Source organism: Aplysia californica, unplaced genomic scaffold, assembly GCF_000002075.1.
Source record: "Aplysia californica isolate F4 #8 unplaced genomic scaffold, AplCal3.0 scaffold00470, whole genome shotgun sequence".
Classification (NCBI taxonomy): domain Eukaryota; kingdom Metazoa; phylum Mollusca; class Gastropoda; order Aplysiida; family Aplysiidae; genus Aplysia; species Aplysia californica.
The window spans coordinates 430,327-458,322 of NW_004797740.1; the positions used below are offsets into that span (position 1 = coordinate 430,327).

Below are 27,996 nucleotides of genomic sequence, written 5' to 3' on the forward strand. Positions count from 1 at the left end.
ACCTCACTGCTAAAAGTCAATAAAACATGAAAATGAAAAACCTAACAGAGTCATGATTGTGAGCGATGAGTTAACCTTTATTCATAACAGACGCACATTCACAGAGCAATCAACAGGTTGCTCAGGTAACAGCAATCATTCAGCTGAACACAAAATTGTATCCGTACCTATGACTCACTTAACGCAGCAATAAAAACAAAACACATTCATTCAACAGCACACTTCTGTTCCCAGCACTGCAACCAGGCTGGCAGAGATTCTGATACTTTTCTCAAAGAAAAATATTTCAGTCCAACATAAGCTGACATTTTGAGAAAAAGTCATTATTCACATTATTTACATTTTGCACTGAGAACCAATGCGTCGTCGTCACAGAGGACATTGCTTACATGAATTTGAGTCACTTAAAGGCCAAAACAACAATGGGTCACCAAGAACAAAAACAAACAAAAACAAAACAGTTACATTATCCAGATCTGACACAATCCCAAGAGAATTATACCGGCATTATAAATCAAGATGATGTTATGATCATAATCACAAAAGGCTGTACAATAGGCTCAGAGGATGTTCAAGAACATGCATGGAACCGCATACTTCAGCATTTTTCAATCACATTTATGTTTAGTTGACTGTGTAAGGCTTAACAATGCACACCCAGTCATACTTATCAGTCGATCTTCACCTGACAATTCCTGGGCTATAAATCACTCTCCAGAACAGTATCTCCAAGAGGGGACAAAATTTCAATTGGTGGAACTAACTAAGGTCTGTGGTTCTATATCATTTTATGCACAGGGGAGGAAATAAATGGTCTATTGCTGACAGCTATTAATTTAGGCAGATAAGGAAAGAAAATAAACAGTCTAGTCTATAGCTGACAGCTAATAATATATGAAGAAAAAGAAAGAAAATGGAGGAAGAAAAAGCTATTGCAAGTAATTCAAGTACGGAGCACTCTCGGCCAACTCTGAACAATTTCTTTCACATATCAAAAGAGAAATTTGGCACACACAATACCAAAGTTGCTTTTCACACCTCTGGGAGATGGACAGGTAACAATATATCATTCTGAAGTAGGATAGTTTTCTAAAATTTTCGTCAACCTTCTGAACCAGAAAAGAACATACAACTTTGTTAAAACCTCTTCCATTTTCCCCAAAATTCCAGGCCTGCAAAGACGGTGAAAGCACAATTATGCTCGAGATTATTCTAGACATAGGACGTGTCACTTTCTCTACTTCTCAAAGAGAGATAATTCATGATACTTTGCTAAAAATGTTTTGCCAGTGATTTTCCCTTTCTATTCCAACTGTACTGGCATAAATAAGAGTTATAAGTTATACATTTCAGTGAATGGCATTCACTATGTAAAATCTATCTTTGCACTATCACACACGATTAAAATTATCCTTCACTGAAGGGGGAAAAGTACATTTCATTTTAAAGACATTTTATTGTCGTCACTTTCCTTACCACTATGTCTTCATTAACACCGTGAATTTCAAGTAAAAATCAGTCTTCTCCTTACAGATAATTTTACTTAAGGGGAGGAGCGACCCTTGATTTTTGCAGATTTTGGGTCAGGCTATGCACATTTTATGTTGGCTGATTTTTGAAGATCAACCAGTTTTTTTGTCTAAAAATAGCATGGATACAATAGAGAAAGACTTTATTTTCCAGGTAAATTGCCTTTAAAAACATGAGGATGGATTAATACAGAGAATTTTCACAATAATAGTCGGTTTTCGCGAAATGTAATTTTTTTGCAGTTTCTTCCCTACTCCTTCCTTAGTTCTCATCCTTTTGACATGAAACTTTCAGGCAACATAATGTAAACAGAGAGATCTTTGCGAAAAAAAAATAATACTTTTCCATTGGCAAGCGATTACTTAACCTAAATTTAGAAAAAGGTTTTTTATACTAGGGAAAATTCTCATATTTTTTTGTCTTTTGCACTTATTGAAAAAAACTTGCTGTTACTCTGATAGGGTCTGGTTCAGGTATACTCTCACCAAATTTGGTCTATAAATAAGAAAGCATTAGGGATTTGAAATTCATTGTTTATTTTCAAGATGGTGGCCGTTTCCATAGGGTTGCTGTAGCTATGCCAAATTAAAATTGCGTATCAAGAGATTTTACTATGTCTAACTTATGTGTACTTAGATTTGATCTCGGGCAACAAACATAGAAAATGGTCCCCAAGGGTAGCTCCTCCCGTTAACAAATCTAAAAGCAAACTTAAAAATTAGACTGAATATCATCAACACTTAATTTTCTGAAGTTCACATTCCAAAGACACAGGGCAGTGTTGACGAAGAGGTACCTCCTGACTACCTTACCCTGTAAACAGGACCGAAATGGAACAACATAATCCTTACAGATGACTAAATGCACAAATCCAGAGACACTTCCATACTCCTCCCTAATATGTAAAAAAGAAAATAACCCCTGAACACACCTCTTGTGAGGTCAATATCATCTGGGGAAAAAAATTGGCTAAATGTAGGTGTATTTTCGCCCATATCAACACACACAATTTTAAACCACTTAGAAGGTAGACTTTGATCCTGCATATCAGGTTCAAATTGTGCCGAGAATGATACAACATCCCAGCCGAAAGACCGGGGTAAGAATTCTTCCTACACAGGAGTCAAAATCAGGTCTTCTGCATGCGACGGTGGAACACACAGACACTATACCACAGACGCCAGTAATAACATCCATCCAGTGATGATTGAAAATAGATCGCTGAGAAAAACAAAGAACCTACCCAGAAAATAAAATCGTGATTTCATAAAATCTGAACACCAATCCAATCTTGCAAAATCTCTCACACAGAAACATTCACTTTTCAACGAAACCTCCGGATGTCTCGAAGATGACAACAGAGGTATAAAAATTTCTTCAAGCTTAAAAATTTTTCTTTTCATACAGAACTTGCGGCAAATTTCAGATATGCAGTTGATAATCCAAACCAGTATGAAAACAGTGAAGAGCATAAAAAAATGCTACCAAGACTTTGAAGTGTTGGAGGAGACGGAATAAGACAAGTTATAATTCCAACTCAAATAATTCAAACAGCAACATAAGTATTAACTGACACAGTAATCATCACTCCTTTCCATGCTAAAAGAAGCAGAGATATGGCATCAACATGTTAAGTAGTATTTCTGTTCCAACAAGTAACATATGAAAACCCTCCTAGCAGGTTTGTGCAACAGCAAGGGGTCACTAATCGTTTAGACCTCATGGCTACTACATCCCACTAATAGCGCTCAAAGTTCTGAATACATACTGAAAATCAAACTATCACAATATAGTCTTACTCCAATTGTGATGTGTACTGTCAGAAAACCTTTTTTAATTTCCATAGTATATCTAAGGGAAACGTCAATCCTTTTGGTATCAATTTCAAACATCAAACAGCACATGAGGATAAAGGAGACTTGAACCTCTCATCAAATCAATTTTAGTACACGTTCCAATGTTACAACAAATCAAGAGAGAAAAATCAAAGGGCAAGTTTTCATCTTCGTAATAAAATCTCCCCCCATCAACATTCTCCACCTGCGACAAACACATACACACACACACACACCACGCCCCTTGCAGAAAAGTCAGCAACAAAACAGATCAGTCACAGGGAGGTGTGTAGTTCGTTGCCTTGGCTACGAGAAGCTGGATGTTTGGTTGGCCTGGGCCACCAGCTCCTGGAAGCAGGACTGGAAACATCGCTTCAGCTCCGAGTACGACACGACCAGCATGCTGCTCTCATCCCGTGACACCAAACACAGCTTCTCTGGCACGCCTGCGTCAAACTGCCGAGAGAAAAGGCATAGTGAACAAAGAGAAATCAAAGGCTATGCTATGCTATGCTGTTCATCAGAAAGCCCCTTTTGAGTATGATTTATTTTTTAAACTTTAACCCCGTTGACAAATCCCACCGAGACGAGTGTAACAAAGTCTACCAACACAAATACTGCTTTTAGTAAGCGTTTTAACACTTACAGTACTTTCGGCGACTTCACCATTCGTAATTTCCGCTCAGTACCGCTGGCGACTTTAGTCACTGACTCGACCAGGCACACTAAACAACAAACGGAACTTCTCCACGGAAGTAAATATCAAGATAAATCACTATGTGATAGCTGAATCGTTGATGTAGTGTTTCGAATTTTTTTGAGCGCATTTCTTGAGCTGTGAATGTTTTATTGGGTTTGTTTTTTTTACATTTTCTGTTCTACCAACGGCTTCAGCGTTCCCACATCTCTAGATCTATGCCTCTGATTCAGGCGAAGAGTTTAGTGATTGTAGTGACAACAGTTGGTCATATCTTGACAATTTGTTTGATGTAGAGCCTGACAGTAACATAGACAGATTCATAAATGTTCCAGTTCCAGCTCGTCATGTTTCTTAAGTGTGTTAGATTAGGTACCAGGAACTACATTATCAAAGCTGTATGCCAAATTTATCCGTTCCATATGAAAGGCCTATATCTCCTGAGCATTATGGTACCATTCATTAACCTCTCAGTCTATTTTAAAGAAAATGGTAGCTGTTTAAAATTTGATTAAATTTGCTTAAGTCGTCAACTGGCTGCAACCCCATGTTTGACCGGCAATAAAAGAGTACAAAGTGCACCAAACATCACATTAACAGAGTACAATCACTATAACATAGATATGGAGCCTAATTTTTTTCAAGACTGCAAGATCATTACAAATCTGTATTTCAGCGCTGCAAACATGAAGATCTGTCGTTAATTCGACAAAAACACCAAGCGTTGACCCGACTGCCGCCCCACTGGGCCCCCGCAGCGAGTGAGCCATCTCTATACTGTAGTGTACCGAGGGCTCCCCGCGTGGGGGGTCACATGGTTTCCGAGTTTCGCGGAAGGATGGACGCAAAATAATCTAATAGAAAATGAACTGATATTTCTATTACTACCCTTTTTTCCCCCTGTATTTTACATATTTCGTGCAAAATATGATCTTTGAAAACTTTGACGGTATTTTTAAAAGCTTTTTATTTAAGCGCAAAAAGCCAAAAATATGCCACGAGAAAGCCCATTTAAAGGTCTACAGTTCTCAGCGAATGAAAAGACGGTATTTAATCATCAATCTTTCCGCGAAGCATTTGAATGCACGTATGTCAATATTTGAACATATTGACCACGCATTCTGACCGTGAGGGGCTTCGCTTCCTCGGCCATTTTTCAGCTCCTAACAATCGGACATATGAACAGCTAACATCATTGTAATGAGGAAAAGCTGAACTTTTACAAAGTGTACGGCATTTAGTCTTTTATAGTGAAAGAGCAAAGAAAGAGCGATCTCAATTGCCCCAATTTCACCGATACCACGGGCTTGGAAAGCCGCGAGTGCCCGTGAGGCTGTGTTTACGCTACCTAGTTACATCTAGTGGTGATGCAGGACTCTCAACAGGTACTGTTGGTACATCCAGGCCTACAGGTGATAGAAATTCAGGTGGGCAGGTCTACCCTCTCCAAACAGAATGGGAGTTTTATCATGATGTCTATACGTCGCAAAAAGGTTTTTCTATTAGGTGCATTTATTTCTGAATATATCTTGAAAATTTCATGTAATTCTGCCAATGACCTTTGTTTCAATGAATTTTTTTGTAACGTACCCTAATTATTTTGTTGGCTTCTAAATCGGTGCGGTACTCAAGGGTTTTTTCACTACATGACCCTGCGGTACTGTAAGTGTTAAAAAACTTGCTACACAAATAGGTCATACAAGTGCCAAAGATTAGAGGTGTTACAGGAGAGTAACAAACACAAAAAAAGAAAAGAGGAAGGATAAGGACAATAGATGTTTGACAGGAAAGAAGGAGCAAACCCCACCACAGCACCAGCCTGTTACCCACATACAAATAATAAAAACATCCTACTGGCACAAACACTTATTACATTTCGCTTGTACAAGCAGTAACTAAGTGGGTGGTTGACGGGTGCTCTGGTGTGGTTTGCTCCTTCTTTCCTATCAAACATCCATCGTCCTTATCTCCCCTTCTTTTCTGTGTATGTTACTCTCATGTAACATATTTAATTCTTCGGCACTTATTGTGTTGCAAAGGCCGTAAAACTCTTACTAAAACTAAACCAAGCAGTAATTAAGTCACACCAATGTAAACGGTAGTTTCAGTAAAAGTTTTACGGCACTCGCAACACAATAAGGTCATATAAGTGCCAAAGATTAGAGGAGTTACAAGAGAGTTACAAACACAAAAAAGGAGGAGGGGAGATAAAAACGATAGATGATGATAGGAAAGAAGAAGCAAACCACACCAGAGCACCCGCCAACCACCCACAATGTAAACAGTAACTAAGTTACACCCCCCAATTATTGAAGTAGCACTCACGCAAACAGGAAAAAAAAATTCCACTAACACAAACTGGAACAAAGCTTCATTCATACACATAAACTTTTATCAAGGCCCACTGACAACAACATTAACAAAATCTGTCTCGCACAAACAGTAAAGAAGTCACACTCAGACAAACAATAACAAAGTCATGCACTGTCAATCCTCAAAATCGGAAACAAATGAGGACATTCACCCCCAACCCTCACCCTCCCATAATAAAAATTCTTTTTTAAATCTATAGTTCTCTAATCAAATGAATCAAGGACAGAACTTGATTTAGTGATACCCAACAATCCCGCAGATAACCAATGCTATATCTAAAAACAGCACAAGACTTGAACCCAATCCCTCCAAACATGTTATACCTTGTTCAAGCACTGAATGATGTGGGCCATGTCCACCCAAGCCGCACCATTCTCATCCACTTGATGGAAGAGGTAGTCACGGAAGAGCTTCAGCATGAACCTGTCACCAGTCTCCGCCCACGATGGCTCAGAGTGGTACCTGGTGAGACAAAACAACAGCACATATAATCATGCAGTCAAATAATTACTCAAACAAACAACCCCCCCTCCCCCCAAAAAAACCCTGGAGCAATCATATGGTCTGGGCTGCCTATTTCTACCGATTTTTCCTGTCTGTACCAATTTTGGACTTGTTTTTACTGCCATACTAATATGTGAGGCAACGTGGTGGCATCAGGCGCTCGTCAATTTTTTGGCATTAAGGACTGGTGGGGCACCTGATGTCTATTTTGGCTATTACAAGGCCTAGAGTGCCGATATTTGCTGTGGGACATCGTGTGTTATTGGGGATTTTAAATCAATAGTTCAAAAAGTATATTGTGAATCGGTTGCTATGGAAACAGCGGCCATATTGGATTTTGTATACCTTTTTCAATCCCATTTTATTTCCTTATTTATTAACTGATTCACTTCTAATTTGGCATGCCAACAGTACATAGGTAGCTCTTAAATTTGGCTTGTTGAATTTTTGATATATGCTTTAGTTTTTATTTTATGACATTTACAATTGAGATGTTGCAAAAAAGGTGAAAAAAATGGAAAATTCATGCTTTCTAAGCCCATAAATCAAAAACTACAACATTAATCAAAAATTCAAAGAGCCAAAATTTAGAACTAGGTGTTGTTGGTATCCTGTGAAAGTTACATTAAAATTGAATAAAAAACAGAGCAGAAAAATGGGATAATATGTGAAAAAATAAAATTGTGAGAAAACAGCCGATACAGGTAAGAAAAGGCTAGACAACATGTGCTTTCGCCGACAAACCTGACAAAAAAACACAGCTTTAGGGTGTAGCAAGGCTTACATACGTTTCTGGATATTGTTCAGGAAGTGTCCAGGTACTATAATATGTAATAAACCCAATTTACAAAATTTGACCTCCAAACACGATTTCTAGGTGCCCCACCAGCCCTTAAAAGTTAGTAATATCATCTTTAAGGCTTGTTTATTTTTCTTGCATTTAGTGAAAAAAAATCCTCAACTATCTTGAACTGAACTAAAGTTATTTGAGATTGAAGAAGAAAGGGTCGCCTGATTTTAGATGTAAAATTATCGAGAAAATAGCCGCCAAAGTTTGGTAATTTCCATAGCTTGAGAGTCTTTGGGAAATGAAAATTTACATTTTTGGTCCTTTAATCAATGTTTCAGTAAAATCCACACAAAACTGCTTTTAAAAAGACATAAAAGGTGTTGAGCCATAAAACAAAAATTCGAAAATTATTACCAAATCGGCATAAAAATGCTGTTTTCTTCGATTTTTTTATTTTGACGAGCGCCTGATTCCATCACAATGCCTCGCATACGTAAAGGTACCTAAACTATCAAATCTATGATAAGATCAAGATTTTAAATCTTAAAATTTAAAAAAAGGGAAATAAAGTAGGCTCGTTCATTTGCGTGTACCTACTAGCCAACGGGTCTTTGTGTTTAACTCTTTTATGCTCACACAAACATGTGGGTAAGATGGAATTTTAGGCGTAACATCAAGGCTCAGCAGTCTTGATAGGAAAAATCAAGATATGCTTTCCTTTTTCATTACTAGGCATATCGATTTAATAATAGTAATAGTGCATAATAAACGCAGAAACATCATCCTAGCCATCAGTGCTTGTCATTAGGAGTCATTTAATTCACTGACACTTTAAACTTACTCAGGTCTCTCGTTGATGGAGCCTAGCTTCACCATGATGCGGAAGAGCCTGCCATTCTCAATCTCCTGAAAAATCAAGACCACAAATGACGAAATTAGTTTCCAATGGAGAATTTATCCCTCCAGTGCACAAATACAAAACAAAGAGCAGTAAATGAAGCATCAAAGACAGTAGTCTCACACACACAAAAATTAAAAATAGCTTGACTAATCAACCCTTACTCAAAAGCCAGCAGTTTCCCTATCATGTGGGATGGGAAGTAATCAGGCATAAAACGTGACTATATATTCGTTCTTCAAATGCTACTGGAACAAAACGAAATCTCATAAAATAATTCATCGAGATGAACAAGGTCTCCACCAGGAAAAGAGGCAGGCTAACAATCCAGTCTGACTATAATAAAATAAAATGTTCAGAAATTAAACCAACATTAGAATCAATAAGCCCCGTGAACCAATAAAATTCAAGTAAAAATCACCAGAAGCAGAGGCAAGACTAACAACCCAGCTTAACTTTAATACATTAAAATGTTCAAAAGTTAAACCACCATTAGAACCAACAGATCTTGTGGACCAAAAGAATTTACGTTGCAATCATCAGAAGCATTCTACCTTGGCAAGCTCATGCTCCACGACATCGCTGCGTAGCTGAGCAGTGTCCAGTTGTGTGAAGAACCTAGCTCCGATCATAGGCATCACATCGTTGATGTTGCGAATGCGATTGGGGTTCTGCAGGAGATAGCTGTAATGACAAAAAATAAATAAGCTGAAAAAAAGCGCAGCCAGAAACATTTCTCTCTGTTCCCATTTTATGTTTGGTGTTTATTTGGCAGAGGATCAGCTCATGAAAGATGCCTGTTTATACAGGGCTTTAAATCTCATAAAAGAACAGTTTCACTGAACTTTCTATTAATTTTTTAAAAACATTTGTTCGATTTATAAAGAAAGGTGATACAGTATCGAACACAGATTACTCGAAATCACGCATCCATCAAACTGTGCCTGCGGTCCCGGTATTTTTTCCCTTCTTTTCCTTTGTAAGAAAATTACGCGAAGCTCGAACACAAACACGGAATAGTCTAACTAATTACGCCGGCGTAGAGGTCTAAAGTCAATGTCCTTTGAGGTGCACTTGAGACGAAATCATAATGAAAATAATAATAAAAACTTTCAAAAAGGCAAGGTCGGTAAAATACCCCCTACCCCTACAGAAGCAGCTAGCTGTGCTATTTTTAGCCCGCTGCTCGACATGTGTGCCCTCTGCGCACGCCTAGGTCCTAGGTCTCTCAACACTTCAAATTCAAGTCAATAGGCATAGATCTAACCTATCTGACCTAGGACAAAGGCTGAAAAAAGAAAAATCTCTGTTCCAACCCAATCTTTCTCGCTTCCTTTGATTCTCTGACACAGCCTATGCCATAACACTGTTCATGTATCCCTTAAACTACCGAGACCAGTCCCGAAGAAATCGAGTAATCCGCGTTATACTGTATTTGAGATGATCCTCGTCAAATTTGAGTTGTTTCTTTTTTTACTTCCTTTCTTTGAACAATCAATCGATCAATCATCATGTACACTTCATTCAAAGTAAGGCATTAATTTTCCTAATATCAACTCACTGATGAGACAAAAGATCAACATCCTCAAGCCGACACTGTTCGTATTATGAACCTCGGTAAGAGGGTCGACAAGGGACAAAACAATTAGCCAATCATCAAATCAAAACCTAGTTTCCAAAACAACCTGTCAAGGAAATTCATTTGCCCTGATGTATTTTGACACCCTTATTATTCAGATATACACAACATCTTTGCAGCATGGACAACCTGGAAAGCTTTCTAGCATAATTGGTATTTAACTTTTTCACTACTTTTCAATGTGAACCTACCTACTGACTTCCGGTTTTACACGTTTGAACTATTGTAGACGGCCACATTGTCTCCACTACTACTTGCTAGAACTAGTTATACGTTATGTAAATATATAAAAATCTTTTTGCTTCTTCGAGAATATTTATATCTGAATAACCATGAACTCTCACCCCATTAGCAGCCTGTGGCCTTCTCACTTGCATGTTAACTGTGTAAAGAACTGTCTTGCTGCCGCCCTTCTGCTATACGACAAGTATATTTAGGAGATGGGACTTCCATTTAAACGCCCATCTCTAACAGGGCTAGGCTAAGATGGTGGAGAGCAATGAAAACACCTCAAGTTCAAGAATGCCCATTTTAGGAATTCGCACCAGAGTCCTCTCCACTGTCCAGTAACTGACTTAAGGTGCACCCTTACAAGCCTTCAACAAAGATTCATTAGAAACCTACCAGATCAGATTCTTCAGATCCGGAGAGTAGTTCCTCTGCACAATGTCAATGGCAGACTGAATGTTGTCTCTCTGAACAGACATCAAGTTGTTGCAGGCCAGGGCCAGGATGATTCTCCCCAGGGCAGTCAGATCATCTTGCTGCAGGACAGAGGAACAGAAAAGGTCAGACAAAGACTTAACTTGTTCTGGGTTAGCATTATAGGATATTATTTTACTGACCCCGATCCGTGAGCTCCAGGAACAACTGTTTTGTTTTAGCAAGAGTTTTAGGTTTAGTTTTAGTAAAAGTTTAAACGCATTTGCAACACAAATAAGTCATATAAGTGCCGAAGATTACAAGTATTACTAAAGATTAACATAAGAAGAATAGGAGGAGGGAAATAAGGACGATAGATATTTGGTTGGAAAAAAGAAGTAAACCATACCAGAGCAACTGCCAACCACCCACAGTGAGAGTTCAACAGCACTTGCAACACAAATAGATCATTTGAGTACCGATATTAGAGGTGCTACATGCATGGGTCTCAACTCAGAATTTTTTAAAAGGAGGAACTTTCCGCGTGATCCCGACAGAAGCCCATTTTCGCAAGACACCCACTATTATTATACTGTTGGACCCTAGAATGTTGAAATAAAAAACATCAATTTATCAAAGCAAGGTTATTTCACACCAGTTTGAGGGTTTGGAAGATAACTTCAAGTAAGAGTCACTTACCAAATATTTACAATCTTAATTACGTACAGAAAGTGGTGGCGCACTGTGGTCTTGTGCGACTTATTTATATTTTACCTTCATCATATTCGCCTGCATAAAAAACTATAAAAATGAATCTTGTTTTCAGCCTGGGAAAATGCCTAGAACCAGAATATCGACTGTCAAGAACCAGTCTGGGTGTAATGATTGCATATAATAAACGTGAAAGACAAAATTAATGCTCAAACTCAAATAATAACTTGAATAGCTCGAGTAAACCTATTCAGTGTGAGAGGTGTAAGAACTGTGGGAGGGCAAGATGCAGTGACACTGAAAATCTGCGAATCTTGAACAAAAAGCTAAAATATAGAGACGTAATTTACTGTCACCCATCCAATGAAACGCAAACACTTAGGCCCCTGCCCTAAGTTCATTAACACGCTTACAAATAGTTATGACGGATCCCAATTATACACAAGGTTAACTAACGCGCACTTTACTTTGCAGAGAGCTGTAGTAGTAATCAAAATTCTAAATATTAAAATTTGCTTCCAATTTCTTTCTTTTTTTGTCCTCTGGTGTTGCGTCCAGCCCTCCCCCCATCCCCGACAGTTTAAAAAAAAAAAATCAATACCCTCCCCCCATTCCGGAGTCCTGTACTTCACAGCGCTCAGAACGCGCGCAGGTTCATTGACCTGTCACAATGACGAGCCCGACAAGACGCTTGTATAACTTTTCTTTTTTTTTTGGACCCCACAAGCGACAGCACAGTGACAAACATTCTTTTCATGGCGACACCACGTCTGTAATGAAGAACCTGCATGTTACAAATGTTCCTTATTCAGATTTTTGCAAGACAAATTTCTGAGATCTTGATTTTCCGGTCGAGCCTCGGTGTCACATACAATTCCGCTTGCTGCCATAGCCGCCTGTTCGCGTGAAACGTACTCTCAGACCGGGAAAAACCGAATTAATATCACAATCGCGACCGGCAAAAATGAACTTAAAGACGTTATCGGATTTGATTTTCAAATAATATTCGAGATCTTTTATGTATTTTTCTCAAATTCCTGGGTTATTCCCGAGGCCTGACAGTCACTCTGCTCCCAGCAACTCTCTTTCTGATTGACCCGCTGTCGCGGTAGCAGAGTTAGGCGGAGGAAATGGCGGTAGCGGAAATCCGCTAAATAGCGGAATATTGAGACCCATGTACAAGAGTGTAACATTCCAAGAAAAGAAGGAAAGATGAGATATTTATATAAGACGAAGCAAATTGAGAGATAATGGAAAAGCACCCACAGCATGATACATTATTTTGTGAAATACATTCAAAGTGTCACATTTCAGTCTTTTGGGAGAAGCATATTTAGGCTTAACCAGGCCCACATTCTATTTGAAACTTGCAGTATGCACAAACCTTGAATGCTGCTACGTTCGAAGTAGATCCACTATTTTCAGGAGTGATGATGTCCAAAATCCCAACACAATTGATGCGTATTCTGAAAAAAAAAAGTCACACTGAGTCAATTCAACATTATATACTTTAAAAAATGGTCTTAAGTGACTAAAAATGGAAATGGGCTGTTAACTTCCCGTTGCTCGTAACTAGAAACATTGGACAATTATAAAATTACTTTGAAAGTTAATCACTCCAACAGACCCCCATTATTATTATAATTATTAATGAGTCCATTAGCTTTTAACTCACCTTGCTTTCCCACTGAGGATGATTCTGGAAGGCTCTAGAGACCGGGCAGCCAGTCCGGCAGCGTGGATGGCTCTTAGTGCAGAGCTCAGCTGCACAATGTAGGTCCAGATCAGACTCTCAGGGAGCAAGTTGTTGTTCATGTTGCGAGGGCTGCTGCTATCTGCACAACAAGAATAGGACCAATAAGCTCAATTACTAAAACTCTCCCAGGCCGCCGTGACAGTATCACTAACAAAAACATTCTCGAATCTCCTATTCAGCACCAGCTATAAACAATCTACACACAAGAACTACAATTCAAAAAAAAAAATCCTATTTTGTTCACTTTCACTTACAAAATATCTTCACAATGAATTAAATTTGAATTTAAATTCCACTACTAAAAAAATCAAAGATAATTCGCAAAAGTTTTCTCAGTTTTAATTGCAAACTGATCTGAACTTATATGTTCCGTTTGTGCTCTTCCTTCTGAGTCGGGTCCAAGGAAGAAGTTAAAACGTTTCTGTTATAAATAGGTCAAACAGTGGTGCTATGAAAGGGGGGGGGGGGGTGAAAGTTAATTTTTAAAAACAACAACAAAATAAAACCAATAGAAACGAACTTCAAATGCCTGTCTGAGCAATCTATCAATAAAACATGCAGCTAATTACTAAGGCATTAAGACAGATTCTGTGGAACTTACTCTTGCCATGATCCCTGGAGAAATGGTGATGATGATGGTGATGGTGGTGGTGATGGTGGTGGTTGTATCCGTTCATGTGGGAGTGGGACGCAAAGTGATGAGACATCAGGGTCTCTGCACCAGGGTGGTAGTCATACACAAAAACTATGGCTGGAGAAAAAGAAAAGAAGAAAACTCATTTGAAATCCTGGGGTCTCGTAATGTCTGAAAAAGGGGAGGCGCACAGACACAACAACAACAAAAGTTAGTAGTATGGGGAAGAAGCGAGCCAGACAGAAAGAACCAATGGAAGGAAAGTACAAAGTAAGTTGTTTTGACTTTTATTATTAACAGACAAAAATGACACGATTCATGTGTCCTCAAAGTTTGTTGGGTCTTTTTAAAGCTTTTTTTTTTTTTGCATCTAATCGATAGAATCTTTTTAAAAATGCCCTTTTAACAAGACGTCCAAATATCAAATGCAAAACTTCTCTTTCAATACAGTGGGGTTATTTCCAAGCAGGAAAACAGACAAACCGCAAGCTCCATCATCACTTACAATTGTCATTGAAAGCCTTTGTTGTGAAGACTTCCTTGAGCGTGACAACATTGGGGTGGTACAACTTCTTCCAACTTTCCATGATGGCATTCACCTTTGTGTTGGCCAAGCGAAAACCTAGGAAAAAGAAAGAGGAAAGTAAACATCAGTTTTAGTTTTAGTAGAAGTTTTACGACGTTTGCAACTGCATAAGGCCATATGAGCGTCGGAAGATTAGAGGTGTTACAAGAGAGTAACAAAATAAAAAAGAAGGGAGATAAGGACGATAGATGTTTGATAGGAAAGAAGAAGCAACAAAAAAGAGCACCCACAAACCACCCACAAAGTAAACATCAAAACATCCCCGCATTGGTCATACAGCTAAACACATAACACGATTTATATTACAAACAATATTAATCCACTCAAAAATAAAAAGTAAAAAAGATGCAAAGATAGAGACTAAATGAAAGTACAAATATATCATTAACACTAAATAACTGAAGTCAATACAGACACAGCTATTTTGAGAGTTTTTGACTTATGAGGACAACATAGAGACTCACAAAAAAACAGACTATGTACACACACACACACTTAAGAGCAAAAATAAAGGAGTCCACATTATGGTGACCTAGTCTATGCTGGGAAAAGCAACACAGAACCACTGAAACTGAAGACAGTAATTCCTTCTGAACAGCTGACCACACACACAAAACAATTTAAGTTGGTGGTACTTGCTCTCATCTATCACCCACACACACACACCTTACACTACACGTACACACGTACCGTGAATTCTCCTAAGGCAATAGTGAACACCATCTTTAGTGCTGACAGCTTTGTATGTGGTGGAGGGGAGGTTTCCCATGGACGGCCTGGGAGGCCCAGGTCGCTCCAATGGACACAAGTTCTGGTAGTTGTCCACTTCCGACGGCAAATCAGCTAAATTTCAGAGAAACAAAGATGTGTTCAAATATCTCTCTGGTCTTCAAATCCTTAACAGAAGCATTTAACTAAAACCCACTTTCATTCCAACAAAATGACTTGCAGCTTAATCTTTTAATTCTAGTTTTAAGAATTCTCTAGAAAGAGGAAGAAACAGCTGAATTTCTGACAAAAAAACAATTGAAGGTTCTACAGAAGCTCTTCAGCACTTCTGAATCATTCCTTTAACAGTGCCAACAAGGCAGGTGTGGGTGCACAGTAAACTTGGTATCATTCTTGAATATGAGGTGGATGACCCTGATTTAAACCCCTCAGGCTTGGTTTGTTTGTTGTGCTTGTTTGTTGTTGGGGTTTTTTGGGTGGGGTTTTTTTTTTGGGGGGGGGCAAAGGAACTCCACATGAGGAATAGATAAACAATGTTGTTTTTCAAATTACACAGAGACATTAACTTGTACCAGGACATCAGGAAATATTAACTGTAATATTTAAAAAAGTGTTACCTGCACTGGGAGAAGAAGGGTCAACTTGCACCATTGAAAGGACATGGCGATTCAATGCATCCTGAGAAATGTGGGAAGAGAAAAGTGTTTCACATGAAAATAACTGTACAAATGCAAATTTATCAGCAAGTCTTGAAATTCCTAAATATGAGGAGAGCCATTATGATGTCTCAGTCTTAACATACTTGTTTTAAAAGGTGTGAGTGTGTGTGTGCGTGTGCATACGTGTGTGTGTCGTGTGAGAGTGTGTGCATTGTAATGACTAGAACATTTCTTGATTTATTACAAACTCATCAGAAAGGAAAATGAGTCACACTACGTACCATTTTGAGCTCATCTGGAGCAAAATACTGGGGGAGTGCTGTCTTCATTCGTAAGTGAATGACATGCGAGGGCATCCCAGAGTACGCACAAAAAGCTGGCAGAGTCTGAAGGAAAGACAAATCAGAAATTCACAAAGTGAACAAGCAAAATAAGTATTCATGTAACAAATAACAAAATGACTGTAAGGGGCCAACAAAGGAGTGAGCACTCATACTCACTTGCTCTCCTGGAGAAAAGAAACCTGCCTAACTTTAAAAACAACTAAAGAAAGAGTTTATATTTGTTTTTAAAGTTAGGCAGGTTTGCAATTGCTTTTCATATATCTGTCAGCGAAAAGACAAAAAAAATTATGTGAGAAGAAAAGCAATAGCAAAATTATCCTTTTTTTTTGGGGGGGGGGAGTCAGTCCAAAATGTTCATTTACCAATTAATCTAAAAATGTACTGTAATAAAGTAACAATCAATCTGTGTAATAATAAAATAATGGTACTGAATAGAGTGACATAAATCTTCTAGGTAGTAACCTATTAATTATCATGATTGTGTCCCCTTTGGCCACTGATCTGTTGTAACTCTTCGGAATAAAGTTCAGTTCTGGTGTACCCTTGATGGCTGCCTCCATGTATTGTATTCAATGAGCTTTGTGCTTGTAATAGACAATCGAAGTCAATCTATTACATGTACCTAAACTTTATACTCTGCAGCAATATGCCAAGAGTTACCCTGAATCCTTGATAAAAAGGGCACAAGCTGTATAAAAGTAGACTTTTTTAAAAATAAAATAATAAAATCAGTCACCAGTTCAATTTATTTTCAATCTCTTCAGTAAGGCCCTTATATAGAATTTGCAATACAAACAGATCATTAAAGTTCCAAAGATAAGAGGTACAACAAGAGAGTAACATACAAAAAGTGTATGGATGAGAGATGTTTGATAGGTAAGAAGTAGCAAACCACACTACGACACCCGCCAACCACCCACATAATTTTCAACAAACGCACCCGCTGACACCAGATCATTGTAGCCTGTACAAGGATAACACTTGGCACCCACGGGACACCAAGCTGTTACGGTAAGAAACTGTCTCTTTTCCCCACTGGACACCGATCGACGCCAGTGTAATATAGCAACAAAAATGTAGCAATGATCTCCTTTTTGACATCCACACTTGTTACAAGTTTCTTACTGAATGGTTTGTGTGGCAAATCTTTGAAAAATGACGACTAGATCTATCCTGAGTGCTGCTTTAGTGCCACCATGACGAGAATTCCGGTGATGAATATGCTAGATCTAACAGTTCAGATTCTCATTGCCATTTTGAAGAAGATGCAATCGTCGCGTTCAATTTTCCCAATGTGCTGAAAATTTCCTAGAGATCAGGGTGTTTTTGCAGAGATACAGGTATAGAATAGATGTATCCCATCCGCTACCTGGTACATGGGGACAAAGGTTTTGCACTGTGTGCAAGAAATGTGTTAACCAGCTAGAATAAAGTTTGTATTTAAGACACAGACCACAAATACTTTTCTCCTCATGCAACTTACCAAGCTGGGACCTTCATTCTGTGGTTTAAACTCTTCTGCGTTGTAGAAGTATGTTGTCCCTCCAACACTCTCCTGAAAATCGTAATAAAAATCATAGGTGACCTTTTGACCAAAATTATTCAAATGCTCTAAAATTTGTTCACATAGTACCTTAAAACATCACCTTGCAACCCACAAGACTACAGTCTACAGTTAGTTCTCTTGACAAATTTTCATTTGCACAATCAAGGCTAATTTCTTTCTCCAACATCTTCGATCCCACAATGCATCTGAATATAATGCTGTGATTAATGCATTATTCCATAGCTAGAGTGACAGAACATACCTGGACCAGATTGGAAGAAGCAGACTTGTGAGGAATGGTGGCTTGTCGGAGAGCCGGGGTGATGGGCGACTGCATGCGACGTGCGGCCAGGGGTGAGCCTGACGGTGAAATGCCAGGACTATGGATAGGGCTAATGGACGAGGAGAACACCAGTCCTGGAAAAACACAAATAGAAAATGGTAGCGTTTGTTACACTTGTGCTTTCGAGAAACAGTAACAAAGATTATCTTCTGTTTTGTAACATAACACATGATCTGCAAAGCAGAACAGAGAGAGATACACAAAACCAAACAAGGAACAATGCCATATCAGAGGCAAGGGTCCTGTTTTAAAATGGTTTCTCGCTATGTAATAAAACCACAAAACAAAATTATGCAATTACTTTCACAACTCACCATTTGTCGATGCGGGAACCATCTGACTGGCAGGGTTGGAGGACACCGGAGCCAGACTTTGAGGACTCGGTGCGAACATCTGAGTTGCTGGATTTGAAGAGCTGACGGCAGCACTCTGTTGTTGCGAAGCTGGTCCAAAAACGGGAGCCGAAATTGAGGTTCCGCCAGTTGGGGCCCGGCCATTAGAGGGTGCTCCAGGAGGTCCAAACAGGGAACTTGAGTTGGCTGAAGTGGCTGACGAGACGGCCTGACCTTGACCACCACCAAAGACAGAGGATGGAATCTGAGGACCCACGCTGGTCGTTATAGGCGTCTGGCCAAACATGGAGGCATATGATGCGAATGAAGAAGTGCTTGAGCTGTGAGGAAGTCCGGGAGATTTGGGTTCAAATTCTCCTGCATTTCCTGAGCCCTGCTGCAATTTCAAGGGGGGTGGGGGGTGGGGGGGGAGAGAGAACGGTGTCAAAGATAAGTATAGGAAATCAAAGTAAGCTTCTCCAACTCTTCCAGACCTGTAACATGCTGCAGTTCACACTTTTAAAAAAAAAAGGGTTATCAGTGGCAAGGAGAAGCTGCACCATGTGCAGTATGTTATTTTAAAGTAGAAACAATGCCAAGATTTGATCAACTTAAAAACAAAAACTGTCTACTGAGATGAAGCTTTTAAAAATAATTCCAATAAAATTTGATTAGACAAATTACAACACAACCTTTAAAAACATATGCCTCATTTGAAAGTCATAGTATGCTTCATACTATCATTATTATGTTCATGAGCAGCCTTCTTCAGGCATTGTTGCTGCCTGACAAAACTATACACCAAACAATAACATTTTCACATTTCGGATTCATGTCTCCATTCCTACTTTCAACAGATTTAAAAATCCTGTCTACATTTTTTATTAGTCTCAAATAGAGTACTCAACCATCTTGAAAATGAAAAAATTTGGCCAAAAGAGTTTCGATTTCTTCTTTTAGACCAAGTCAGAACTGATGACACCTCAAATGTCAAACACACGACTCTTTGAACATATTATAAAGCACTGATAAGCATTGCAAAAAAGCCATAATGGCTAAAAACCAGTTTATGTTTCCTCATCAATATTGACCCATTAACACTTTATTCTTGGCATGCATGCAAAGCCCCTATACAGTTAATAGAGAACAGTGAAAACCTCCAAAAAGCCAAGCTCAAGAAAGCCCAGTCATGGATTTGAACCTCGGCCATCCTCATAACAGCTCAGCATGATACTAACTGCTGAACTAACACTGTACCCCTTTGTTTCTCTCTACTTTCCTCATTTCAGAATTGTGCACACCAACGTCCATCTCATGCTCACACTGTAATACCTTATTATGCAACGGTCCAACAGCTAGGTTGAGTGCTGCAAAATCATCCGGCATCTGATCCATGGCAGATGAGGCATTGAATGGTTTTCCAGCACCTGGGCCTGCCAAATTGGAGCGCCTTGCACTTCCCCGCTGTAGAGACATACAGCTCAATTTTACTTCCGGCAAAACCCATTCTCATAGAGGTGATAAGTAGTGATAAGATACAGTAGTCAACTTTCTTTCCAAAGACATGAACTCATTTTATTTGCTTTTCAATCATTTTTCCCCCCACAGGCTAGCACAGTATTCTCTTTTACTTTAGTCAAGGTCAGTGTACAAAAATGGCACGCATAGTTTTGGGGATTGTAATTAGCCTAACTTCAGACTGGTGCTGTATTGTGAGCGACTCATTTATCCCATTTATTGACAATCTTTTCCAAAAGAGCCATATTGCATGCTCATCAAACCAGATCTCGTTGTATCTGGCCTCCCCGGAAATCGCGGTTTTGCGGGCGCGTTTTTCGTCGATTTCCGCAAAAAAGACGCAATGTTCTGCAATTATCGCAATTTCTGCAATTCTAGGCAAAACAACATCAAAGCTTTAATTTTAACGAAATTTTTAATTCCAAATGGTGCGATTACAGAGCCGATAGGCCTACGTAAATCATGGTTTCGGCCCAGCTCTAGTCTACTGGGCGCACTCTGAAAGCTAGAAACCGGAAATTCAGGCCAGAATACATCATGCACAACACAAACTGAGACATGATAGAGATCTAATGTGAGTAAGATTAAGCGTGCGCGTGTGATAAGAAATAGCTGTGTGTGTGGTGTGCATGTGTGTGCACATGTAAGGTGTATGTGTGCGCGTGTGTGTGAGTGCGCGCGCACGCGCGTGAATATTGTTCGTACATGATGCACGTGTCTACGTTCACGGTAGCCGGGGACCTAGTCTCAGTATCTACGTACACGGTAACTGGAATTAAAATAAATCAATATTTGTCCTGTGCTGTCACTTGTTGAAAAAAAAAAAAGAAAGTCATACATGTACAAACGTCTCGTCGAGCTCGCCATCGTGACCGGTCAGTGAACCTGAGCTTTCGCATCACATAGTGAGTACTGGTTGGAGTCACCAAAGTTCATTCAAAGTCTGTGCGCTGCGAAGTATAGGGCTCCAGAATGGGGCGATTATTTATTTTTTAAAAAGGTACAGTCGGGAGATGGCTGGGGTTGAAGGCAACACCGGATGACAAAAACTGAACTTGTGAGTTCTGAACTGCCCGGTTACGTGACGATACTGAGACTAGGTGCCCGGTCACCGTGTATGTAGACACTCAATAAATGTAAAACGCCTTAAGCTGCGTTCACACGGGAGTGGTCGCAATAGAAATGATCTACATTATTATTACTAAACTATTAAATGGAGAAAAAAAAATTGTTGTATTTTACGATTTGACGTAAAGTTAAAACAATACCATACTGGTTTTAAAAAAGAAAATATCTGAAATATATTAAAATATAAATTATCGGTGTATCGAAAGTATCAAGAGAAAAATAGAATAGGATCTGAATTGATAGGGGCATAAGCTAATTTTGCTTGTTCGAATCTCCCATCATTTTTTTTTTCTTTTTAATAAACTAAACCTCATACTACACTTCTAGATCTTTGCATGAACCAAGTACCCGGTTACTAAATTTGGTTCAATTTTATGCATTCATTTAAAAGTTATTACGAAAACTGAGGGTTCCTTTAATTTGGGTCACATGGTATTATATCATATTTGGTCGATAACTTTATTGTTAACGTACTCGTGTGTTGTTACTAGTAAAGTTGTTAATAAAATTTGTACTGTGGGTCATGATTGTTTAAAAGGCTGTTCTACATTTATGCTACCAGTACTCAAATTGTCATGTTTTTTAAACTAAAAATATTAAGCCCGTATTAATGCGCCTGAGATGGGAAGGTCGCAATTTTTTGCAATTTTTAGGCAGTTTACCTTGCAATTTTTTGCAATTTTTCTATTTCAAAAATGCAATTTTCCGCGGGGCCAGTTGTATGCTCATTTCTATTTTTCAAGGAGCTGATTCTGAACTCACAATGAATAACTTTGAATGAATCATTTCAAAAGCTCGGAATTATCGGAATTAATCTCCCAAAACTAAGCACTTAGGGAGGCTCATATATTATCTTCCCCTCTGAAAAAAAAGGCAGGACAAACTCCACTCACTCCAGGAGAAACAAAGAGAGTGCCATCGACTGTCCCCCAAGGCCAAGGGACTTTACACAAAATAAGTTACCTAACCAGATTTTTTAAAAATATGAACACTTACGAAGGGAGGGAAGTCTTGAATGCCCATGGCATTAAAAGTTGCGTTGAAGTACTGGTCTCCATTTGTGCCCATAGCATCTCCAGACACTGCTGAAACTAGAAGCAATAATAGATACCGTTAAAAATATGTGCAGCAGAAAGGGAAACAGAAGTTGTCAATGCACCAAACAATGTAAATGGCAACAGCCCTTGAATCTTAAGCCTTTAGTGAGCATTTCATGTTTTATTTTTCTCTAAAATTTGTCAATAATGACCCCAACCCCAAAAAGCAATCAATTCAAATAGGGCACAGAACTGTTTGGGTTTTTTTAAGAGAGAGAGAGAGAGAGAGAGAGAGAGAGAGAGAGAGAGAGAGAGAGAGAGAGAGAGAGAGAGAGAGAGGGGAGAGAGATGGAGGGGGGAGAGAAATAAGAGGGTGACTGCTCAATTAACTCTCTTCCTACCAGGCCAAAATCCACAACCGTCCCAGGGCTTTTCCCTGACCTATTTTTATGTCCCTACTCCACCAAAGGGAAATGTCAAAACATCCAACTAAACACACACAAACCATATCTTATGGCCCATCAAACTGAAGGTTACAAAATAATCGATCAGATAGCGATACAATATTGAAGACGTATTCCCTATATATTACTTTGGGGTTTCTAAAAGTGATTAAATGCAATATCAAAGGTGTCATATGAAATCAACAAATTTTCCGCTTTGAAAGGTCATATATATATCTAAAAAAAAGTACAACAGCATCATTCAAACTTCCCAGGTACTTTGCCTCAAGTATTGCGAAAAAATGCTGAAATATGTGTACCTAATATTGAAGTGAAAATAAGAGACATACTGAAGTCAGGGGAGTGCTTTTCATTTACGTTTCGAAGGAGACAAAAAAGGCGCTTGACTAAAAGTCTTCTCCCAGTGATATATTTTCTTTCGTATCTGCTAACAGGAAGTCTATTCCATTATTTTGAAAACGTGGATTGGCCGAGAATTTCGTATCTTTTCATTATTGGATTGGAACAGATAGCGAGCCACTCTGAAAGCCATATTTTGCGGCTCTCGGTCCACAAAATGCGGGTCGTGGTAGGGAAAGTGTTAAAACTATGACATTGTTGTTTTTTTCAAATTGTCTTTTTTGATTCCTCCTACTCCAAATCGGAGGAAAAACGATCGTTCATCGAAAAGATCCGCAATCTTCATTTGGATCTAGGCCTCGAAACTTGATCTATGATTTATGTCTGTCTGTCTAGATCTAGACCATAGATCTAGAAGCACCTACATCAACCCTGAGCCAAGAAGGCGCTGAAACTTTCAGAAATCACAAAAGATTTCCCCTACCGGGCCTGTATACTTCAGGACTTTGTTCCCGGTTACCGGGCCTGTATACACTGAATATCAAGAGGTGAGACCAAAAAAAAACCCCAAAGCCACATGGGTTCAGTGTGATGTTATGACCCATTGAAGATGAAACGACAATGATATAAGGTTGCAGATTAATGACTGAACAAAAAGAAAAGACAAAAGTTTCCATTAAAGTTTCGATTGCTTAAAACAATATTTAAAGGGTGATATATCTAGTCAACTCGCGAGGGAAGCCCCAGAAGATGACAAAAATAGATGTCGGAAATACGTCATCTCTATATTTAGGCCAATCACAGATCTGTGTTGGTGCTCTCTTGACTCATAGCTTCACGTGTTTCGGGGGGGGCATGTTCACCATAATTTGATGTTTTGGCACTTGGGTTTGGTGTTGTTGCTTTTTTATTTAAACAATTGATTTGCAAAGGTTTTAGTGGCCATGCCATGTGTGTTCTGCGGCAAAAATTTATGGCAGTTTAGCCCCAAAGACAGTACATTTGCGTGCGGGTCTAAAAGTACAAATTTACCTTACGATTCAGACAATGAAATACAGTTTATACGATGAAAGAGGAAACATATACAGTGAAACTCGGATTCAATGAGGTTGCCGGGCCTGACCAAAAATCTCGTTGAATCCGAGTGTTGATTATAGCAAACACAAGGTTTTTGTGTAGATAATTACAGGCACTGAGCAAGTAATGTATAAAGAGAAGTCACAGGTAGTGCCTGAAATCCCCGCATATTATGAGCTGTGTAAAAAAAAAAAAAAGACCTGATTCGTTCAAATGCACACGTCTTTGTCATCTCGATTGTTTACCAAAAAGTTGTGTTGCTGTGTAGAGCCTAGCACGGCAACTTTTGATTTCATAGACCAGCGCACAATTCATTACGTTGATCTACGTCAGGTCTAGATCTAGTTTATCATTGTAATATAATGATCAGTTGCCGAGGGGGAAAAAAGACTGACGCGTTTGTATCTGTGACTGTGACGTTCAACGCTCGGACCGCTAGTGCGCCCCCCTCCCTCCCCGACACATACACAGTCACACGTGTGCAGGCTGCCCATCCGACCCCGACTCACGCCAGAGTAGACTCGTGCGTGAGCCAAAAACACATGTGTTGGTATGAAAAAAGGCCGCTGATTGGTCACATGCAATCAGCTATGCCAATAAGGGAATAGATAAAGTTCGTTCTGGGAGAAAAATGAGCGAAGCCACGTCTGCCGGGGCTGTTCACCCTGGAAGCGACCTCGTTGAATCCGAGCTCGCTGATTTAAGTGCTCGTTGAATCCGGGTTATTTTTTATTGATTTTAAACTCGTTAAATCCGAGTTCTCGTTGAATCCGAGCTCGTTAAATCCGAGTTCCACTGTACCGGCTCTCATCCGGATCCTCATGACCCCATGTAAACAGAAATCCCCCCCCCCCTCCAAACTTTACTAAACACACTACGCCAAGATCTGTGTGTGCTTGAACCAACAAGATCACCTCCAAACAGTCTGGGTTTGGTATTTTTTTACTTTCCCTCCCGTCTCACACTTAACTACCAGTTGTATTATCTAATAAATATTGATGCGCTGAACACGAATACCAACTTCATTTCCGTTGCAAATGAATAGTTTTTGAAATATCTGGTTGTTCTTAATATAGACGTGCTCTGGACCAATCGTGGGGTTCCAGGGGGGGCCTGCCCCACTGGAGTAAAAGAAAACGAAGTGACTATTTCTCCGAACGCTCGTGAAAATAAAGTTGAACTCTATTTCTCCAAATGGTTTCTGAACTGATCTCGAGATATGGTTATTTGCGAGATTCAGGCGTCATCCTTTCGCTAGTTCATTCTGCGAGGACTGGGAGGAGGCATTTTTCTAATCGAATTAAATTTTTAGAGCCAGAGATTTTTAAATGTCTGAATATTCAGATACTTCAGTTGTGGTTGGGGAAATGTTCCCGGACTATACTTCATTTGAAAATAACTTCAAAAGGTACAGCAAGAAAACAAGACTGCTCGACCTTGGCAGTAACCTATTTTGCATTTAGTTACCCAGCAAAAACTAAAATTCTTTACGTAAAAAAAAAATCCTGTCCACACCTTACACACACGGGCCACTCCATTCGCTTATTATCAACAAATCTCGAGAACGGAAACCGTTCTGAGAAATAAAGTTCAAGTTTATTTTCCCGAACGTTCTGAGAAATAGAGCCGGACAAAAGAAAATCGGGGGGGGGGGGGGGGGGGGGGGTGTTACAGTTACAGGGGCGGGGGGGCACTTTAACCCATAATTTGATATTTTACACTTGCATTTGAAATTTTCTTGAAAATAATTGATTTGCGACAGTTTTAGAGGATTTATGGGTAAGATTGAAGAATACCGGACCAGCGGACTGACTTTGCCTTAGGAATTCACGATTTTCCCCAGTTTTTACTCAATGGAGAATCTCGGACCGGTAGATCTGTTCATTAAAATCTGAGAAAATGCCCCAACAAACCACCATTATTTAAGTCAGCCATCACAACAGAGAAAATATCAAGGATACTGCCATCATGATCAAGGCATTCAAGTCAACCAAGAAAGAATATATTATATAGTCTATAGTAGATCTAGAATAGACTAGATATCTAGATCTATATATATCTAGATCTAGAATAGATCTACCGAAGAAAAAAAAGGTAGTGTCAATTGCCACCGAGTGACGCGGTGGCAATTGACAAAAATTGACTTTTTGTCAATTGCCACCGAGTAAATTGGAGCTCTTTTGGCTTTGGGTTGGTGGGTAGATCTAGCTTATTGTGCTCGAGTGCTCGGTGTTGTGCATTCACCTCTCTGTCCCTGTGTGTGTGTGTGTGTGTGTGTGTCTCTTTTCCTGACCCCCGTCCCCCGATTTATGTTCCCCGATATATAACGTGAATTTCTGCTTGAAGTTTTTGTATGCGTTTGTGACCTTCTACTTCTAGAATTGCCTACTGTGTTGGTTCTACACCAAAGTGTATGCTAAGGCTAGCCTACATCTAGGCCTACGTCTAATTGAAAGAAAGTGGCTATTCTCACCCGCCCGGAAGTTCTCGCAAGATCTACTCCTCCCCTCTTCTCTCTCTCTCTCTTTCTGAATACTGTCTATCGGTGTGGACGATCAAATTGACCAAAACAAAGTTAAAAAATGATGTTAAAACACAAAAGTAAATTAATTTGGTTGTCTACAACGATGCTACGGCTATTTAACTTTTCGAATCGAGCCGAACTACGCGGGTCGCCATTTTGTTTTGTTCTCTCTCTCACTCTCTCTCTCTCCCCTGCCCACAGACAAAATTGTACGCTTTTAGTAGGCTACAAGTACAGTTGTAATGGAACGTTTGTTCACAGCACAGAATTCTACAATTTTTCTCTTATCACAGTGTAGAATTCTGTGGTTTAGGGTGAACGCAAAATTTGTTGACACGCGCACCGGGTGAGAATAGCCAAAAAATAGAGGTGGCCAATTGAAAACACGCCAAGTTGGTACTTTAGATGCTCGTCCAATGAAATTAGTTGAGAACAAATTGACCCATTACACACACATTATGTATTGCTAAAGATAGTGTTGTTTGAGACTTGACACCGCTTCACTCGGTGGCAACTGACAAAAAGTCAATTTTTGTCAATTGCTGCCACCGCATCACTCGGTGGCAATTGACGCTACCAAAAAAAAATAAAAAATAAAACTCATTCATAAAAGCCAAAAACCCATTGAAACGGAAAACACACCTTCTTGGGATGGAGGGACTTGAACTTGGCCTGGGGGGCCATTTCGAAAGGAACTGTTAGAATTATTTTGTTGTTGCTGTTGCATTTTGCCCTTGCTGGGATTTACAATCAAATTGACAGAGAACAGTCAATTCAGTGAACACACCAATCAAAACAACGTCATGATGCTACAAAACAGGTTTCAACTGATAACAATGGCACTGAATCAGGCGGTCACACTTTGGTTAAAACACAAAGCAGTAGTTTTTAACAACTGGCTAGACCCTCCTCCCACCCCCCAGGTGGTATGAGGGATTCATAGCGCTTGTTTACACTGCCACAACCACAAGCAGCCACCGTGTGTGAGCCTCACAACTGCTCTCAAAACTCTGTCGCGATGATTTTGGAACTGCAAGCTGGTGAAGCTTATCACCAATGACCCTTGTAATATATGCAATGGAGATAAAAATCCTTCTGTTAAAAATGAAGTTAAAACAATGTTTAAGTTCCATAAAAATTACAGCAACTGTCAACGACCGGCTGATTGAAAAAATACACAAATTTGCTAAAAACACACTTCTGTTTTGAACCAGTTCACTACACTACAATCAACCCTTCGTCTGCGCATGCGCCACGCACTGTATGATGGGATCTTGAGGTCAAGTCTAACTTTGGCCATAATATTGGGGTACTAAACTTCATGGAAGCTCAAACATCAAAGCGCGTAGTATGAACGAACT

The 27,996-nt window shown here is 39.4% G+C and overlaps 1 protein-coding gene across 3 annotated transcripts; it reads right to left on the bottom strand.

Annotated features, from left to right (window-relative positions):
- Positions 1-56: 56 nt before the first annotated feature.
- LOC101851977 (PAN2-PAN3 deadenylation complex subunit Pan3) lies at positions 57-27,994 on the bottom strand. 3 transcript variants are annotated; one of them, XM_013086462.2, is made up of 18 exons: positions 27,278-27,992; positions 22,191-22,285; positions 19,881-20,012; positions 18,531-18,945; positions 18,136-18,290; positions 17,811-17,882; positions 16,265-16,369; positions 15,942-16,002; positions 15,286-15,438; positions 14,515-14,631; positions 13,977-14,126; positions 13,295-13,454; positions 13,004-13,085; positions 10,891-11,030; positions 9,182-9,335; positions 8,571-8,635; positions 6,759-6,897; positions 57-3,821 (listed from the first exon to the last, which is right to left on the bottom strand). In XM_013086462.2, exons 1-18 carry the CDS (start codon positions 27,360-27,362, stop codon positions 3,672-3,674), a joined length of 2,430 nt encoding a protein of 809 aa, XP_012941916.1. In that variant the 5' UTR covers positions 27,363-27,992; the 3' UTR covers positions 57-3,671. The 3 variants fall into 3 exon arrangements, with proteins under 3 accessions (XP_012941916.1, XP_005105479.1, XP_012941917.1); XM_005105422.3 differs by having other exon boundaries at positions 9,182-9,311; positions 27,278-27,991; XM_013086463.2 differs by lacking the exon at positions 19,881-20,012 and having other exon boundaries at positions 27,278-27,994.
- Positions 27,995-27,996: the final 2 nt, after the last annotated feature.